The sequence below is a fragment of the Aulostomus chinensis genome, chromosome 19 (assembly GCF_037954235.1).
Source record: "Aulostomus chinensis isolate RoL2024-O1b breed Wild chromosome 19, RoL_Achi_v1.0, whole genome shotgun sequence".
Taxonomy (NCBI): domain Eukaryota; kingdom Metazoa; phylum Chordata; class Actinopteri; order Syngnathiformes; family Aulostomidae; genus Aulostomus; species Aulostomus chinensis.
The window spans coordinates 135,001-155,007 of NC_141338.1; the positions used below are offsets into that span (position 1 = coordinate 135,001).

General features: G+C 45.5%; 1 protein-coding gene across 2 annotated transcripts in view; it reads right to left on the reverse strand.

The window, feature by feature from the left end:
• The window catches only part of man2a1 (mannosidase, alpha, class 2A, member 1), a 23,286-nt gene extending 3,379 nt beyond the window's left edge, over positions 1–19,907 (reverse strand). Inside the window, exons 1-20 of one of the 2 annotated variants that reach the window (XM_086188323.1) lie at positions 19,585–19,907; positions 17,901–18,040; positions 14,303–14,536; positions 14,051–14,195; positions 13,548–13,635; positions 9,371–9,454; positions 5,851–5,978; positions 5,603–5,776; positions 4,920–5,106; positions 4,635–4,812; positions 3,832–4,022; positions 3,181–3,378; positions 2,200–2,314; positions 2,031–2,098; positions 1,543–1,711; positions 1,235–1,465; positions 956–1,084; positions 756–870; positions 437–570; positions 227–368 (exon numbers count right to left, since the gene is read on the reverse strand). In XM_086188323.1, coding sequence (XP_086044449.1) covers positions 227–368; positions 437–570; positions 756–870; positions 956–1,084; positions 1,235–1,465; positions 1,543–1,711; positions 2,031–2,098; positions 2,200–2,314; positions 3,181–3,378; positions 3,832–4,022; positions 4,635–4,812; positions 4,920–5,106; positions 5,603–5,776; positions 5,851–5,978; positions 9,371–9,454; positions 13,548–13,635; positions 14,051–14,195; positions 14,303–14,536; positions 17,901–18,038 — 2,848 coding nt within the window. In that variant the 5' untranslated portion in view covers positions 18,039–18,040; positions 19,585–19,907. Of the gene's footprint in view, positions 1–226; positions 369–436; positions 571–755; positions 871–955; positions 1,085–1,234; positions 1,466–1,542; positions 1,712–2,030; positions 2,099–2,199; positions 2,315–3,180; positions 3,379–3,831; positions 4,023–4,634; positions 4,813–4,919; positions 5,107–5,602; positions 5,777–5,850; positions 5,979–9,370; positions 9,455–13,547; positions 13,636–14,050; positions 14,196–14,302; positions 14,537–17,900; positions 18,041–19,532 lie in introns of both variants that reach the window. The other variant, XM_086188322.1, reaches the window with a different exon arrangement.
• Positions 19,908–20,007: the final 100 nt, after the last annotated feature.

The window sequence follows — 20,007 nt, forward strand, 5'->3', positions numbered from 1 at the left end:
TGGGTGGGTGGATGGATGGATGGATGGATGGGTGGGTGGATGGATGGACAAGTGGATGGACAAGTGGATGGATGGATGGATGGATGGATGGACAGATGGATGGGTGGATGGATGGATGGATGGACAAGTGGATGGATGGATGTTGATGATGGCCACTATTATTCTCAAGATGTCACAGATGCCACATCTCACAGTTTGTCCTGAAAAGTCAAACAATGGCGCTCACCAGGTCGCAGAGAGGCGACAGCCTGACTCTGAGCTGCCAGCAGCGTCAGACGAGATGTGGCATCCTGCAGAAATGACGCCGAGCTCATTGGGTAGAAGTTGGCCTGCAGGGGGAGCTTTGACAGAGTCCGGCGCTGCTGCATCTGCACCAATCAATCAGTCAATTACCTCACGCCCAGCATGTGACACAGCAGCCTCAGACATACAATACCTGGAAGCCATTCAGGTCGGAGTAGAAATAGTTGCTGTTGTTCATGTTGCTGACAAGCCGCATGACAAGTTCCCGGTTGACCTCTGACCTGATGTCCACCATGTTGGAAATCTCCACAGATTTCCCAGCATGCCCTGGGGCAGACAGGAGGCTTTTGAAATGATCCAGGTAATCAATCAATTCAAATCAAATGATTAAAAATCAAACGTCAAGCTGGATAAATGAGATCATCAGTTGTCACATGACTTGAAGCCCCCGCGCCTGAGTCAGGTGGCTCCGTCATCTACTAATTATCTGTGGGCCGATCAGATCTGGTTACCGTCCAGCTGGTAAAGACGGACTCTGTGCGTGAAGTGCTGGAAACAGGAAGTGATGTCAGAGAACAGTGGACCACTGGAGATCCGCACCAGGGGGGGTTCTGAAGGTGAGTAGAGCTGCAGGGGCGAGAGACATTCACAATGAAGTAGAAAGGTGGAGAAACCGGTTCTGGATTGGTTCTCAGGTAGGTGCAGGTCTCACCTGGGCACCGTCAGCTTCTGGCAAGAACAGGTAGGCACCACTCTTGTCCTGATTCTCTGCAGTTCTTGTTCCATACCACAAGAACTGCATCTGGACCTGACGAGCCAGACCGGACTGCAGACGGACCCGCTGCATGAGTACAAATGTCAGCAAACAAATACAAATACTGAGGTCAGAGCAATACAGTGACAGTCCTCCTGTTCCTCCGTATGTCCCCGTGTTTATTTGGTGGACTTTTTTTTGCTGTTTGTTTGTGTATTGTACTTTAAAAAGCCTGACCTGCAGTCGTCCATCAGCAGGGGAACTCCATATTTGGAGGTGTTTGTTGCTAAGAGACAGTGGGGCATCAGATGCTTTGGGTTGGGACACCTGGAAGTGCTCGGCCATGATGGCTGGCAGCTTGCCACGACGCAGGAAGGTGTATGTAGCTCGGGGCGAGGAGCCCGATGGCGCTCTGGTTATATGGTACACAACCAGTGCCAAGGGAGGAAGTTCTGTCAGGAAGGAGAGCTGAAGGAAAAACAAGCTGTGATTAGGGGAGGGGCTTAAAAATCAAATACAGTCATCAATATTGATTTTTTCTCCACCTGAAAAGTTTTGGTGGACGCCAGACTCGGCTCCTCCCACACCGCAGAGATCTGCACTGCCATTGGTTGATCTGTTTCTGCCTCAACCACACGAACATCCGGACAGTCAACGTCCACACTGATGACAGACGTGCGATGCTGCTCCACTGGATTGAAGATGACTAATGACCTGAAACAACATTCAACGATGCCTTATGCTTTTATATATATATATATATATATATATATATATATATATATATATATATATATATATATATACACACACACACACACATCATACAGCCTGCATGCTAGCAGTGCTTGTGTCCCCTCTGGGTTGTAATTCCAGTCTTCAAATCAAAATAAAGCACTCTACTTCTCAGCAAGGCTTTTATCTTGGAAACAACAGGAAGTCTGCTTCACTACACAGATCAACGAAAATGTCTTTGTGAGTCTCCGACTGATGAAGCTAACCCTCTAAACCCATCCACTGTGTAACCACTCACCTGGGCTCATCTGTAAGAGCCAGCAGAGTCTTCCCTGGCAGTGCGTCCTGGGCTGACATGACATCATGCTGAAATGTATAGGGAGGACATTAGAAGGTCAACAGTTGTAGCTCCAGTAGGTGGCACCTAGCATTACTGCTGCTGCAACATTTTTAATAGATGAGGTCACCATTTGCAAGAAGGGTTTGGACTGGTCGTGATGGTACTGGCTCTTGTCTAGCAGGAGCAGCCAGTGGGCGGAGCTCTGCAGCACCCGGTGCAGGTTAAGGATGGAGTTAAACAACCTGGAAAACCAAATGTGAGTTCAGACGAGATACTTCGACTCAACTCTGTTCCACTTGTATCACAAGAAGAATTTAAAACATGACTAGGTTTTAAAACACTTTGATATTAAATGGAGCGACGAGCTATATGCTAATGCTTAATGGACAGCTAAGATGGAAGCTAATGCTAAACGCTCACACTAAAGGAAGTGGTACCTGATGCTGTTGCCAGTGACGACATCGTCCTTCAACAGAGAGCATGGAGGAATAAATGAGACAAAAAATGCTAACGCTAATTGCTACACAAACGAGGGATTGATTTGCGCACAAACTCAAACAATTACTGAGAACATTTGATTGACAATAGTTCAATGAAAAAGTTTCAGTAAAAGCAGAACACTTACAGAATAAATTACAGATGATTCAAAAATAAACAGCTCACCTGCACTATGGGTAAACCCTTCTTAACATGTGGGCACTATGATAAAACCCTCAGAATGTTGTTGACTCAGTGGGAAGTGACAAGTCCCTGATATATTGTTTCATGCATTTATTCATTAATTCACCAGATAAAATGTGAATAATGAACTTGTTTAACTTCCAGTACAAAAAACATGAAAACCATCCTGTCAGCCCTGATATGAGATGAAGGTACAGCCGAATGAACAAGCTGTCAGCCGGAACGCGTCTTCTCTTCTGCTCTTCAGCATCACGTGAGCCACCATTGTTGTTGGCTTGCGCCAAACTTTGCTAGCTTTCCTCTCACTTAGTTTCTCATCTAGTGTTTGCAACTGCTCTACTAGCATGCTTCAGTATCTCACAACTCCTACAATTCAAATGAATTTTCTATTCCCTGAGTGCGCCGACGTGCTCACACAAGTGGTTACCTGTTGCCATAGTCAACTACCACTGAGTCACGGGCAGTACCGGTGATGGCATCATGGTGCTGGAACAGTGCCAGGTTCCGCCTCCCCATCACCAGACGCTGGTAATGTTTGCGTGCTGGGAATTCTGTGACCGGGTGACCGTTGCCATGGTAACGGCGTATATCAGCCAATGTGAGGCTGTAGAGGATTTCTGTTGCCCTGCCCACGAGACAGATTTGAAGATAACAAATGATGAAAATGAAACATTCAAGTTTTAATTCCTCAAATCTGTCCAATCAGAAACCAACTATAGTGATGTCATTCTGCACGTGCTCAGTAACCCTGTGTTCCTGCACTAATTACTAACAAAGGAACTGATAGATCGTATGGGTTAATGATTCTGTCTTGAATTCAAACAAATCTTTACTGACAATGACATGACAAGATCGACTGAGTTCATTATGAAGGCGTTAATTACCACAATTACGGAGGGCAAAAGCCACCGTTCTTCAATACTGAGATGTGTTTGGTTTTATTTTGGAGGATTTCCATGTCTGGGAAAACTTTCTTGATTGGATTGAAAAAATAAAGCTCTTAGTAAAATCAAGTAATATTCAACATGTCGGATGGTGACAGATGGTTACTATAGCAACAACATGAGAGACTACCCACCTGAGTGTGGCCTCCAGAGTTCGGTCCAGTCGCTTGTAGAACGGTCTGGAGGTGAAGAAGCCACTCCAGTAGTGGTCGTCACGGTCGGCATACGTGAAGAAGTCGCCACTCAATGTGGGCAGAGTTGATCCTGATGCGTCAAGACGCTGACGCAGGGCAGTGAAGTAATCTGACAGCGTCCCAAAACGAGCCTGAAAACATGTATCAGTTGTTAATGTGCTAATTGATCAGTGACCAGATCAATGATCATGAGCTTTATAGTCATCATGGTGCCTGAGAATCCTTCGGTTTATATTCTTCTTTCGACTATTAGTTGTGTGGTTTTTGTTGTGATAATATTTATCGTTGACCTCATTATTATGACTTCCACAGATGTAAAATGTTTTCATGAGCTTCAGCCTGCATCCTTGACCAGCTCCTGCCCCCCAGCCTGTCATGCAGTACCAGTTTATATCACAAGAGGTGACAGAGTCTCTGTTGTGCTCTTGTGAGCTGGAGGAACGAACAAACAGACTTTAAAAGGACAAACAGATCTTTAGAGCAACTGATGAAGTCACAAACTGGTGCCCATGTTTAGTGTCGCTGTGGTGGATTTCTTGCTCTTGCATTGTCATGTAAACGGTAGGCTCTCGTAAAGACGATTAGGTAGCGGTGTTAGTGTGCTGTCCTTTTGTTGTGCTGTTAGCTCGTCATTTAAATACCTGACACCCTGAAGCATCTTTCAGTAAATTTTTCTCTCTTACTTGTGGTTGCTCTAAGGATTACGCTTCAAGCTCTGCCCCCCTCAGCTGTCAGACGGTTACCTGGATGTGGAGCTCTGGGTGCTGGTCGAAGTAGTCAAACAGTTTCTGGTAGTTGCTGAACTGAGCGTCCCACTCACTTGAACTTGCAAATCGGAAGTCATCGCCAAGTGGAACTAGCAGCACCTGAGAGCGGAATAGGCGGGACTTCTGACGGTATTGGTCCAATAGGAGGAGAGCTCTGAGAGGGCAGGACACCAAGTCGACCGATAAGACGGACAGATGCTTCTAACCTGCCAAAATGAACCTAAAACAAAATCAAAACAATCAGGCCCTCCCCCTGCTCACCTCTCCTGGACATTCTGCTCGGTGATTGGTTGAGGTGGGACCTTCCATGGACAGAAGACCCGCCCCCCTGGTAGACGGTGGAAGTCAAACTGGCAACAGACCGCTGGGTTAGGACCACACGTATGTGGCACGTCATAGCTGTAGAATGGCATCATGTGACATGTGATGTCACTACTAGGGGAAGAGTCTAAAACACAGGAAATGGGTAAGTCTGATTATTAAAATAAAACAAACGTTTTGGACACATTTGCAAAACATTAACCATCATTAGCCAACAAGCAGCATTTACAAAACTTTGCTGGGCACAGTGACATTAAAGATTCACTGATCTGACATCTGTACATGTTTAAATATTACCAGAAATTCACTTCCTGTCAATCCTGAGTTATCACACAGCCCTGCGTGTCCATGGAAACAACAATCTCTGATTGGCTGGGCTAACGTCAATTGACCCATTCAAGGACTGTCAGGAAATTAAACATCTGATGATAGTTTGTGTTTTTCAGCAACAAATAGCAGTCTTATAGTAAAATGATAATGTAGCAATTTTGGAGAATTTGAAATAAATACAGCATTAAATTATGTTTATTTTACGATTTTAGTTGCTTTATGAGCTCTGATGTTTCTTTGATCTTTTGATGCATGAGGAAGCTTGTTTCAACTCGCCTTTTATCGTCACTCACCCCAACTTTGTCGCCATAGGAACTCCAAGGTCTGTTGCTGGGCAAAATGCTTCTTGACTTCATAATGGACACGCTGGATGACCATGTGGTTGAGCCCCGCCCTCTTCAGCAGGTATGTCATGGAGGGTGAGTGGCCAAAGGGATCCACTGCCCAGCCACTGACTGGCCTCACACCTGCAGAAAACACTTCCTGTTAGTGTGAGTGGATAAGGGGCATGGCGACAGGAAGTGAAGCGTCAGGTGTGAACCGAGCTGTCGCTGTATCCACTGGTGTCCCTCAATTAGCTGATCCAGCAGAGCGAAATAGTGCGAGTTGGCTTCATCGGCCATTACCCAACCACCAGTCACCAGTTCCAGCTGCCCTGCCTCCAGCAGGCTAAAGAAAAGGCAAGAGAAAAGAGAAAATAAAAACACTGAATGAGATGATGGAATTACCAAGCAACATGATCAAAGAAAAAGTGGAATATCCTCAACTAAGTTCTCCTGGCAAAGAGCTTCTACTGCTAACAAAGTTTCTGCTGCTAACAGAGCTCTACTACTAACCTACCTGAGGACAGACTCTCTCCCCTCGTTAGCCCCTCCCTCTTAGATATGATCAATGTGGCACCTGGATCCAGAAGTTCTACCAACTACAGACCAACATCACATCTTCCTTTTCTCTCCAAGGTTCTGGAGAAAGCAGCTGCTAAACAGCTCTGTGACTTCTCCACAGCAACAGCTGATTGGAGGATTCAGTCAGGTTCCAGGTTCATCCTAGCACAGAAACAGAACTAGTCAAAGGTACCAGTGACCTCCTACTGGTACCAGATGAGGGACTGGTCTCTGTCCTGGTCTGATTAGATCTCAGTGCAGCTTTGATACCATTGACCACCATATCCTTCTACAGAGACTGGAACCTGTCACTGGTATTAAAGGAACCACACTAAACTGGTTCAGGTCATATTTACTATGTCATCTCAGTTGCTACCAGTTAATGATGGTTCCTCTGAGACCACTACAGTCAGTTCTGGTGTTCCACAAGGCTCTGTGCTTAGACCAGTCCTCTTCACCCTGTACCTGCTTCCTCGAGGTCACATGATCAGGAAACACTCCATTAATGTTCACTGCTGTGCAGACGACACTCAGCTGAACTCATCAATGATCCACATGGAACAAACCAGCTGACTGAACTGGAGGCCTGTCTGAAGGACAGGAAACATGGAGGACCATCATTTCCTTTATTAAACTCTGATAAACTGAAGTTCTTGTGCTGGGCCCAAACACCTGAGGACCACCTGATCTGATGACACAGGTACCCTGGATGGCACCACCCTGGCCCGCAGCACCACCGTAGGAACCTAGGAGTTCTCTTTGACCAGGACCCTTTAACTCCCACATTCAACAAACCTCCAGGACGCCTTCTTCCATCTACGTAACATCGCTAAGATCAGACACATCCTGGCTCAAGAAGATGCAGAAAAACTAGTCCCTGCTTTTGTCACTTCCAGGCTGGATCACTGCACCTCCCTCCTACCAGGCTGGACTAATAAGTCCCTAAAGACTCTCCAGCTGGTCCAGAACGCTGCTGCCCCCCTGACTAGAACTGGTAGCAGAGACCAGGTCTCTCCTGGACTGCTTCTCTGCATGGCTCCCTGTCACATTCAGAACAGAATTTAAAATTCTTCTTCCACCATCAAAGTCCTCAACAGTCAGGCTCCTTCATCCCTGACAGAGCTCCTAGTCCCCTATGATCCAGCTAGAACCCTTCACTCCCAGGATGCAGGGTTCCTGCTGGTTCCTAGAGTTCTAACAGTAGAATGGAGCCAGAGCCTTCAGCTCTCAGGCTCCTCCCCTGTTGAGCCATCTCCAAGTTTCAGTCCAGGACCCAGACCCCCTCTCTACTTTTAAGAGCAGACATAAAACTTTCCTTGTTGATAAAGCTGACAGTTAGGGGGGCTCAGGCTGGCTCCGCCCCAAGCTCTGCTCCTAATGGCCTAAACTGGTGTGGAGCTCCGATGATGCACTGGGCTTCTCTCTCCTTAGGTCCTCATTCATGTCTCAGAACTGGATTCAAAGGAGGGTTTTCATCTCTGCTGACTCAGCTGTGCTTGTTCATGGAGGATTGTTGAGTGGAGGTTCATAGAAGGGAGGTTCTACTCCTGCTCTACTAGGAGGGAGGTTGTACACCTGCTCTACTAGGAGGGAGGTTCTAGACCTGCTCCACTAGGAGGGAGGTTCTACACCTGCTCCATTAGGAGGGAGGTTCTAGACCTGTTCCATTAGGAGGGAGGTTCTAGACCTGCTCTACAAGGAGGGAGGTTGTACACCTGCTCTACTAGGAGGGAGGTTCTCGACCTGCTCCACTAGGAGGGAGGTTATACACATGCTCCATTAGGAGGGAGGTTCTACACCTGCTCCACTAGGAGGGAGGTTCTACACCTGCTCCATAAGGAGGGAGGTTCTACACCTGCTCCACTAGGAGGGAGGTTCTACACCTGCTCTACGAGGAGGGACGTTGTACACCTGCTCTACTAGGAGGGAGGTTCTAGACCTGCTCCATAAGGAGGGAGGTTCTACACCTGCTCCATTAAGAGGGAGGTTCTAGGCCTGCTCTACGAGGAGGGAGGCTGTACACCTGGTCTACTAGGAGGGAGGTTGTACACCTGGTCTACTAGGAGGGAGGTTCTAGACCTGCTCCACTAGGAGGGAGGTTCTACACCTGCTCCATTAAGAGGGAGGTTCTAGGCCTGCTCTACTGCTCCATTAGGAGGGAGGTTCTAGACCTGCTCTACGAGGAGGGAGGTTCTAGACCTGCTCTACTAGGAGGGAGGTTGTACACCTGCTCTACCAGGAGGGAGGTTCTACTCCTGTTCTACGAGGAGGGAGGTTCTAGACCTGCTCTACCAGGAGGGAGGTTCTACTCCTGTTCTACGAGGAGGGAGGTTCTAGACCTGCTCTACCAGGAGGGAGGTTCTACACCTGCTCCATTAGGAGGGAGGTTCTAGACCTGCTCTACCAGGAGGGAGGTTCTACTCCTGTTCTACAAGGAGGGAGGTTCTAGACCTGCTCTACCAGGAGGGAGGTTCTACACCTGCTCTAAGAGGAGGGACGTTGTACACCTGCTCTACTAGGAGGGAGGTTCTAGACCTGCTCCATTAGGAGGGAGGTTCTACACCTGCTCCATTAAGAGGGAGGTTCTAGGCCTGCTCTACGAGGAGGGAGGCTGTACACCTGGTCTACTAGGAGGGAGGTTGTACACCTGGTCTACTAGGAGGGAGGTTCTAGAGCTGCTCCACTAGGAGGGAGGTTCTACACCTGCTCCATTAAGAGGGAGGTTCTAGGCCTGCTCTACTGCTCCATTAGGAGGGAGGTTCTAGACCTGCTCTACGAGGAGGGAGGTTCTAGACCTGCTCTACTAGGAGGGAGGTTGTACACCTGCTCTACCAGGAGGGAGGTTCTACTCCTGTTCTACGAGGAGGGAGGTTCTAGACCTGCTCTACCAGGAGGGAGGTTCTACTCCTGTTCTACGAGGAGGGAGGTTCTAGACCTGCTCTACCAGGAGGGAGGTTCTACACCTGCTCCATTAGGAGGGAGGTTCTAGACCTGCTCTACCAGGAGGGAGGTTCTACACCTGCTCCATTAGGAGGGAGGTTCTAGACCTGCTCTACCAGGAGGGAGGTTCTAACCCTAAGATATAATCTAAAATGTAATCAAAGTCAATCAGTATAATGATAAAAACCATGAATCAGAACTTTTGTTGTTGAAGGCAAGCAAATAGGAAGCTGTCACCGTTTGACCATTTCTCTCTTCTGCTGATCAATGTCGTTCCACCATTTAGAGAAAAAACTGATCTCAGCCCAGATCATCTTCCTCCTGGACAAACAGATGAAAACAATGCCAAATGGCGTTACTTCCCCATCTTAATTCAAGAGTGCAGTGCAGCAGGTTGAGAGCATGATTTGAAATTTCATGTTCAGGTCTGTCCGTATTGTGTTATGAGCTATGAGATACATTGAATTTCCCTGAGGGGATGAACAAAGCATCCATCTATCTTTCCATCCATCTATCTATCATCTATCCATCTATCTATCATCTATCAATCTATCATCTATCTATCATCTATCAATCTATCTATCAATCATCTATCCATCTATCTATCTATCTATCATCTATCAATCATCTATCCATCTATCAATCATCTATTCATCTATCTATCCATCTATCTATCATCTATCCATCTATCTATCTATCATCTATCAATCTATCATCTATCTATCTATCTATCTGTCATCTATCTATCTATCTATCTATCATCTATCAATCATCTATCCATCTATCTATCATCTATCTATCTATCTATCTGTCATCTATCTATCTATCTATCTATCTATCTATCATCTATCAATCATCTATTCATCTATCTATCCATCTATTCATCTATCTATCCATCTATCTATCATCTATCCATCATCTATCTATCTATCTATCATCTATCTATCATCTATCCATCTATCTATCATCTATCCATCCATCTATCATCTATCTATCCATCTATCCATCCATCTATCATCTATCTATCATCTATCCATCTATCTATCATCTATCCATCTATCTATCATCTATCTATCTATCATCTATCCATCTATCTATCAATCATCTATCCATCCATCATCTATCTATCCATCTATCTATCTATCATCTATCCATCTCTCATCTATCCATCTATCTATCATCTCTCTCATCTATCTATCCATCTATCTATCATCTATCCATCTATCATCTATCCATCATCTATCTATCCATCTATCTATCATCTATCATCTATCCATCATCTATCTATCTATCTATCATCTATCTATCTATCCATCCATCTGTCTATCCATCATCTATCTATCATCTATCAATCTATCATCTATCTATCTATCTATCTGTCATCTATCTATCTATCTATCAATCATCTATCCATCTATCTATCATCTATTCATCTATCTATCTATCTGTCATCTATCTATCTATCTATCAATCATCTATCCATCTATCTATCATCTATTCATCTATCTATCTATCCATCTATCTATCATCTATTCATCTATCTATCCATCTATCTATCATCTATCCATCTATCTATCATCTATCTATCTATCAATCATCTATCCATCTATCTATCATCTATTCATCTATCCATCTATCCATCCATCTATCATCTATCCATCTATCTATCATCTATCTATCTATCTATCATCTATCTATCTATCAATCATCTATCCATCTATCTATCATCTATCCATCTATCTATCATCTATCATCCATCTATCATCTATCCATCTATCTATCTATCAATCATCTATCTATCTATCTATCTATCTATCTATCTATCATCTATCCATCTATCCATCCATCTATCATCTATCTATCATCTATCTATCCATCTATCTATCATCTATCCATCTATCATCTATCCATCTATCATCTATCTATCTATCATCTATCCATCTATCTATCAATCATCTATCCATCTATCTATCTATCCATCTCTCATCTATCTATCCATCTCTCATCTATCCATCTATCTATCATCTCTCTCATCTATCTATCATCTATCCATCTATCTATCATCTATCCATCCATCTATCATCTATCTATCATCTATCCATCATCTATCTATCTATCTATCATCTATCTATCTATCCATCCATCTGTCTATCCATCTATCTATCTATCATCTATCCATCTCTCATCTATCTATCCATCTCTCATCTATCCATCTATCTATCATCTCTCTCATCTATCTATCATCTATCCATCTATCTATCCATCATCTATCTATCTATCATCTATCTATCTATCATCCATCTATCTATCCATCATCTATCTATCCATCTATCTATCATCTATCCATCTCTCATCTATCTATCCATCCATCTATCTATCATCTATCTATCTATCCATCCATCTATCTATCATCTATCCATCTCTCATCTATCTATCATCTCTCTCATCTATCTATCCATCTCTCCATCTATCTATCATCTATCCATCTCTCATCTATCCATCTATCTATCTATCTATCCATCCATCTCTCATCTATCCATCTATCTATCATCTATCTATCGATCTATCATCTATCCATCTATCTATCCATCTCTCATATATCTATCCATCCATCCATCTATCTATCCATCTATCCATCTCTCATCTATCTATCATCTATCTCTCATCTATCTATCATCTATCGATCTATCATCTCTCATCCATCTATCCATCTCTCATCTATCTATCTATCCATCTCTCATCTATCCAGCCATCTCTCTATCTTTAGACTTTTACTGTCGCTGGCGGTGAAGACAGGAAATTCGGAGCCTGAGGGGAGAGACCTGTTGTCTGTCAGGCCTGGACTCAGTTACTAATAACTTTAGTGGACAGTGAGCTGGCCGCCACCACTTCCTGCATTGGACCTGCCTCCCCACAGTTGGGTGGCGAATCAGCTCCATCCCTCAGCTGCTCGCTGCAGCATCACTGGGCTCCTCCAGCTCAGACCCAGCGGAAACCATTCAGTCACGCTGCTGGTTTAGTCGTGTTTCACAGCCCACAACGCTGTGATGTCACTCTCCTGATCCGGAGGTTGTTCTCCATTAATATTGTCGCTGATTGAATCAGAAGGGGCTGATGTTCTGGCAGGCACACTGTGTGAGTGTCATCTCTCGGCTTCCTCCAGTCCCCTGGGTCAATGGGGTCATTTGCAGGCTCATTACTCTCGAGGAACATTGTTAGAATCCAACTTGCTATCTGCAGGCTTTATGTTAAAAAAATAATGTCACTGGTCAACATTCCACCGGGCCTGCCATTGTTCAGTGGATTCTGACAGGGTTTTTGTACCCACGATCTCACAGAATAAGAACAATAAACCTTTATTTGTCCCACAGTGGAGAAATTTACATTGGTAGCCAAAGGTTGACAGAATAATACATAGAGCAAAAAAGAGCAACGGTGAAAATGAAACAAAAAAAAAAGTCAAGTGTGTTTAAAACAGAGCGGCAGTGATGATGGTAATCTTATTGCAGAATCCAGTATTGACTGATGTGGTTGTTCCCATAGTCCGTGTGGAAGTCATCTGTAGCTTCCCGAGTGGCGCAGTCTCTGACATCAGAGCGAGAGCTTGAGAGACGCATGTGGGCTCCGGTTGTACGCCCAAGTACAGGCCCAGTGGAGTTTCACTCCTCACAAACCGAGTGAGCGGGCAGACCAAAATTGTGAAGCTGTATCAGCGCGGCGCGCGTAGCCTACAGCCACTGTTCTTCCTCCAATATTTCTGACTGCCTCATGTTAGTTTAAAATATTGAGATTGTAACTCTGCGCCTCCTTAGGGAGCGATGTCACATCACCGCTACCATCGATCAGTCCTTTCACATTTGTGATGCGGTGTGCAATACCTACAAGTGACATACATGTAACTAGGAGTGTTGTGTGGTTTTATTTATTCATTTATTTGTTGGTTTATTTATTCGACGTGCTGTGATTAACCTGACTGCAATACGTATGGTGTGTAGTGAGTGGCACTGACTTGGCACACTGATTATCTATGGTGGTATCTGTATCCTGTCTGCTCCCGAGTTTATTCAGCTCTTTTAATTTGGATTGTGACTTAATAAATGGTAATGTTCTGGTTTACAGAAGCCTCTGTCCTATCCTCTTCCTTCATTGGAAACCCTAAAGCGGGGAACAGTTAAGTGGCTGGCATTGAGTGACATCAGTATTTGGGTCTCTCTCCCTAAAGAGAGTGGCGCTGTCTTGCCTTCTAACCATTTAGGTTACACACGTCCACACCGATAAATTCTCTGTGTGATTCTATTGTTCTTGGTTATTTTATTCTTTGACTCTTGGTTGTGTTCCGTGAGCTGAGGAGTGGGTCTGACACTTGGAGCTAAATCCCCATGGTGCGTCTCCTTGATGATGAAGATGGACCCACCTGCCATCTTCACTCAGCTTGACCAGCATGTTGTCCAGGATGTGTTTCGTCTGGTCCTGGTAGTAACTGTAGAAGGTCTTTAACCAGCCTGCAATGCACACATTGTCCCACGGTTGACGCTAGTTAGCTTCTGTTCATTCATGGCAACACCTGAATACAACATGCTGTGAACTTAACTGACAGAAAACCTAGCAAATGCACGCTTAACATCTTAATTGACACCTGTCAAACACCTGACTTGAACCTGTAAAACATCTAACACCTGAAAATCAGCTGATAAATACCTTTCAAACTCCTATCAATTACCTGACACCTGTCAAAAATATGATAAGCATCTGTCAGATGTCAGTTTATCTTTTGACGACCTGACCAACACCTATCAAATATCTGACAGACAACGGACTCACACCTGACCGCCGCCTATCGAATGTCAGTGTGGTGTGTCGGTGCTGCTATTCAGCTAGTTCTTGCTTTCCTTTAATTTTGTTGCTGCGTTTTCTCACCGGGGTCATTGTGCGAATGTGGAACCAGAAAAACCTCGAGTGGCTGCCCATCCCACTCGTTTCCCTGGTAATGAATCTCAAATCCCTGTTTCCAGGCGCCGCCGTCGGGGTTATCGAACGACAGCAGCTTATAAACATCTAGCAGCTAAAGACAAACAATTCAGTATTAGAATCCTGCAGGAAACAATCATGTTACATATTTCTAACTTATATGACAATGACATTAAGTAGCTGTCAGCATGGTAAGCTAACCTGCACTCTGTCGGTTCCATCCATCAGCTGTTCAGACAATTGGCAGCCTGGCAGCGTGTTTGTCCTGGGGTGGGCGGAGGGTGAGCTGAAGTTCGCTCTTTCCCTGGGCCCTGCTCCTGTTTCCCATGATGCTTTATGGAGTAACAGAGAGTCACGCAGCATAGAAACTAGCCGGTTGTTGTCGCTAAGGAGATGCTCCAACCTGTCGATCTTTTGCTGGAGGCGGACCAAATCCTTCAGTTTTTGAACAAAAAGAAGGCTGAGGTGAGAGTGCAAACTAGGGCTGAGGACTGCAACTGATTTCCTAAATCGTCTCCTAATTGAGACCGAGATCTTTCCGTACTTTGTCAAGTGACCTCGACAGCCTTGAAAGGCGCCTATACATAAAAGCTATTATTTGCATTTTCATTATTAGTTTCAAAACATGTGCCTGCACCAGTGGCAGACTGAGTCCAGACTCGGGGTGCAACGGTTTACGGTTTAAAACGAATCGTACGGTACGCCCTGCACGGCTCAATATGCCCTTAAGAAGCGCAGTTTTTCAGTCTTGCAATTAATTCATTTCTAACAGCTGTGGGACGCATTTGTCTCGCCAGCTCCGGCTCTCCGGCTCTGCAGACAAACCCTCCTCCCCCTCCTCGCACAGCTCTGGAAAAAAAACCTGCCCGGCGAGTACATGTCCAATCGCTGTCAAGCACCTACCTTGTAATACGAGCCGAGCACCTGGTGGAGCAGCGGCTTGTCTCACTTACAAGCTCAGCGCAGCTCCTGGCTCTCGCACACTGAGACGAAGAAAGAGAACAACAAAAAATTTTACGGCGAGTGGAGGGGTGGAGAGACCGCAGTTTGAATAAGCACCGGCTTCATTCAAACTGCGGTGTGGGGACACAGAGGTACCGCTCTCTCCTACTTTATATAAACTAAGTAATAGTTAAGGCGAATTATTGTCATAATTTAGTTTTCTTAAAAGCAAAATATAGGGAGTCTTTTGGAAAGTCAAACTTCTTGTTTTTTTATGCAAAACACGAACCGAAACCGTACCGAAACGGTGCTCCCCAAACCGAGGTACGAACCGAACCGTGGGCTAACTGAACCGTTGCACCCCTAGTCCAGACATCCCTCATGTTGGGTGTAAAACTCATCAGAACATGGAAGGCGGGTTCCTGTGAGGTTTTCTCCTCTGGGTTTTGTTGCCGCACACAAGTGCCTCTCATTTGGGTGGATCAGCCTGGTTGGTGAATGCAGGGCGAAGTGGGGAACAACATTTCCTGTCAGGATCCCCGATGGAGTGATAAGAGAACATGCTGGGTCCAAACCCTTAAGAATCATTTCACTTATGATACATGCACATCCAGATGTTTACTGTGTGTGTGCACATGAATGGGCTCCCATTTGTTTTTTGTTGAATATATCTAATTATAATTACAGAATTTTGTATTCCTGTCCATTTTTCTTTCTTTCTCAAAGCCTTGTGTTGAAGGGTATCCATCTTGTCTCTATTCTTGTTTCAAAAGCAACCAGAAGTTCTGATTATCACAAATTATCATTATTCATTTCAAAAATAATTGTCTTTGGTAGTAAAACTTTTTTTTACAAGTGCTGCAAGTTGGACACAGATGGAACTCTGTAATCTCACACATTATTAAAATATGAATGTTTACACAAAAAGTCACCACACCTTAAGGAAAAAAATCCCAAACAGAAATTAGACTCAATTCAGATTTCAGTGACGATGGTGACACCTCGCCATCCTGTGGGGAACTCAAAAACGCACCAAGAGGGAGAATTAAAGCGTTTTGGATGGAAGGCTCGGTTGAGGGCGGCGATGAGCTGCATGACTGGAACACAGACATTTGAATCAGGAGGCAGAGGGTTAGCGGCATCGTCTGCCTTCAGACTTCTGAATGAACTTCGGGGGCCACGGTCATGACCCATGCTGGGCCCCAAGAACATCGGCATAAACCCTTAGAAGCTCCCACCTCTCCACATTTCAGCCGCAGTCCTCAACAACTGGGGGAATTTCAGGGTGGCTGAGCATGACACACAAGGCGAGGTCTGGTGAACCTGGGGGTTTGTAGGCCCACGGGAGCGACCTTTGAGCTTTAAGGGACCATTTTTTCAATTACAATAAAGAAAACCCAAGCAACAGAGACACCAGCCCTGGGTGGAACCCCCCGAAAACAACTACACAAACAAACAAAACCAGAATCAACAACACAAACAAAGTCCTCTGAGTCTGAGATGATGTTGTCACGTGTGAGCACACCCTGCATCCACAAGCCCCGTCTCGCCGGTGCCACCAGAGGCTCATCTTGGTTTAACCATCAAGTAACTCACCAGATGTCCCCACGCTGTAAAAAAGTACCACAATAAACCGACTGATTTCTGTACTGCGCCTTTCTATTCTAGCAGCACTGCAGGGACCCAACCTGCTCATCAGGAGCAGTTAGAGGTTCATTCTCGTGCTCAAGGACACCTGGACACGGCCACCAGGGGAGGTGGGAATCAAACCAGCGACCCTTTGTTTGCTTGATGGCCCTCCACCGCTAAGCCACACCACCCCAAGTACTTGAGCATTCAAATATTGGGTGTGGGAGCTGACGCACGTGGGCATCTCTATAGCGACGTGACAACCATGACCTCTGCTGCGTTTCAGTCACACATGTGGCTGCATGATGACATCGCCTTGTCCTGGCGAGTGATAACCACTCGCATCACAACATTGCTGAGTGCAGTACTAATTTAAGAAAAGTTCTCCAGCAGTTTGAATGCTGCTGCTCTTCATGTGATCTGTTTTATTCTTGTCTTCATTCTAAAGGTTTTTGTTTGAAATAAATATTCATGATGGCATTTGAGAGCGCGCCCCCGTTAATGGGGAAGAGTAAACGGTAAATAGACTCAATTTTATAGAGCGCTTTTCTACCTTCGCGGTACTCCAAGCTCTTTACAGTGTCATCTCATTCACACACTGATGGTGGAGGCTACCATGCAAGGCGCCAACCTACTCATCAGGAGCAATTATGGGTTCAGTATCTTGCTCAAGGACACCGGGATCGGGGATCGAACCAGCAACCCTTCGGTTGCTAGACGGCCACTCTACCCCTGAGCCACGCCGCCCATCCAGAGTATCCAAAAATACTGAAATTCCTATTTAGCAGGCAAAGCAGGGGTGGATGGGAACAAGAAGAGAGCAGGAGGATTTTTTTCCCACACACCTTGAAAAAAAGTGGACATAATGGGAATAAAAAATAACTATCAAAGTCCAACTTAATAACTTAAGATACCGGAATACTAAAACACTGTACTTAGCAGCATCACAACAAAAGATTCAGTCCCATGACAACACCAGTTAGCCGTCCCCGTGTGGACTGGTCTGGCTGTGGGGTCTCGCTAACTAACACACCAAGCACGGAACGGTAGGTATCAAAATACTGATCTGAGGATTTGATGAATCAATAATGAACCTTTAAATGGAGATCAACACTGATTGGAAAATCGATATTTTAATCCCGGCCCTATCAGGAACTCATGATGACACATCGTCAAGCGTCTATCACCTGCTTTAATCAAACAACAATTCTCTTGTTCTTGAACTCACGTCGACTTCCTGTCCAGCAGGTGGTACCTTGAGGTACGTCAGCTCTGCCCCCTGCATCAACTCCAGCATGCGGTACAGCGACACCGCCAGGCAGAAGACTCCGCCCACCAACACAGCCAACACCCGGCTCTTCTTCATCACTGTGATGATGGAAAAAAACTGTTGCATCATGGGACATTATAGACTTTGATTATTAGGCTTCATGTCCTGTAGCAACACTTTGATTTCAATGTTTTAGAGAGTGAAAACAGCTAAATAATCATAGAATTAAGCATCTACATGCTAACACCTGCAGGTTGGAGTATGCTGTTATTGTAGCATGTTAGCAGGCTGGATCAGAAAAACAGTCAGAGCAGCTCCAGCTGATGGGAAAGATTCAAACATCTTTTCCATGAGACAAATTCACATGAAGAGGTGGCCCGGTGGGGCAGCGGTCCTCCCTGTGGCCCCCATCAAGAAGGTTGTGGGTGGAGCAGTGGTCCTCCCTGTGGCCCCCATCAAGAAGGTTGTGGGTGGAGCCCCGGCTGCAGCACGGGGTCTTTCTGGGTGAGTCTCCATGTTCTCCCTGTTCCTGCTGGGTTCTCTCTGGTACTCCAGCTTCCTCCACAGTCCAAAGACATCAAGAGGGACCAGGTTAATCCAGACTCTAAATTGACCGTAGGCGTGGCTGGGAGAGCCAATGGTTGTCTGTCTCTATGTGTTGGCCCTGCCATGGACTGGTGACCTGTCCAGGGGGAAGGCTGCTGGGATAGGCTCCACCCCCACCACCCTTAATAGGAATAAGCGGAAGACAATGGACGGATGGGGAATTCACATGCACATCGGAAGAAAAGTTGGATGTTGCGTTCGTAAAGTTCACAAAGTGGTTGAACCTTCCAGCAGAAACAGAGGTGTGTCTTTTCTCATCTCAAACGTTGAATGACATCAAGGTTAGCACTTCAAGTACACTGTAAGAAATGGGCGATGCCACTCGTCCTGACTAGAAATGCAACCACATTTGGACAAGGTGGATTGGGCTGTGACATCACCGCCGGCACAACGCCAATCAGTGACACCACACCCCTATCAATGCAAATTCAGACCCTGAAGGTCGTCACCAGACTGCGAGTGACACTTCAGGGCGAATCTACTTCGACCAACTCCATCATTCTGAAAACAATTTGTCTAAAAAGAGAATGTGCTGAGTGAGGCGGGGCTGAGGAGTTGTGATGTTGGTCACATGATCTGATCAGGGACAAACGAAGAGTGCCTCTGAGACATTATGTTCCCCAGGACACTTTGATTGACGCACTGTCCAACAAGTCAGACTGGCATCAGATGGTGTCTTATCTCACATTCTGATGATCAACGCTCTGATTAATCAATAAACTCACAAACAGCAAAAATAATGTGGACATTTTATTTGTTTAAACATCCGAGTTTTTGACAACTGCATCACCCGACCCTGGTCTCCCCTATCACCAAGTGCCCAGCAGCAGCAGTACTGCAGTAATACTGGACGCTGGCAGTGTGAGTAGTACAACGGCAGCCGAACAACTGATGACGGAAGATTCGGATTCAGACGCGACCAGATGTTCGTATAAAACTACAAACACGGGAAATTCCCGTCACTTCTCCGCCTCGGCCACTCACCTTCAGCGTCGAGGACACAATAATTCCAACTTTTAGCCGGTTAATGTCGCACCTGCCAAACTCCTGGAGCCGCTGGTCTCGCGCTGCTGTGAACCTCGCGTCCGCGTTCACCTGCTCCGTGATGTCATTGTCGTACGGTAGATTTGACAGACAAAAACAAAAAAAAAAACCTCCAAAACTCAACTATAAATGATTTGTGGAGTCACTGTGGCGCGAGCTCAGGGTTCTGCTGCGCCTGTGCACGAGTCTTTGTTGGACTTCCGGTTGAGTTGAGCTGACGCAGCACTGCAAACACTGCACTTCCGTTCTACAAGATAAAAAGAAACTTCTCCTGTCTGTCGGCGGTTGTGCGTGTGCTTATGTCTTTGTGTGTGTGTGTGTGTGTGTGTGTGTGTGTGTGTGTGTGTGTGTGCACGTGCAGTGTTCCGCATTATCACATATCAGGAGACCCAAGAACCATTAAGGGTTTTGTTCA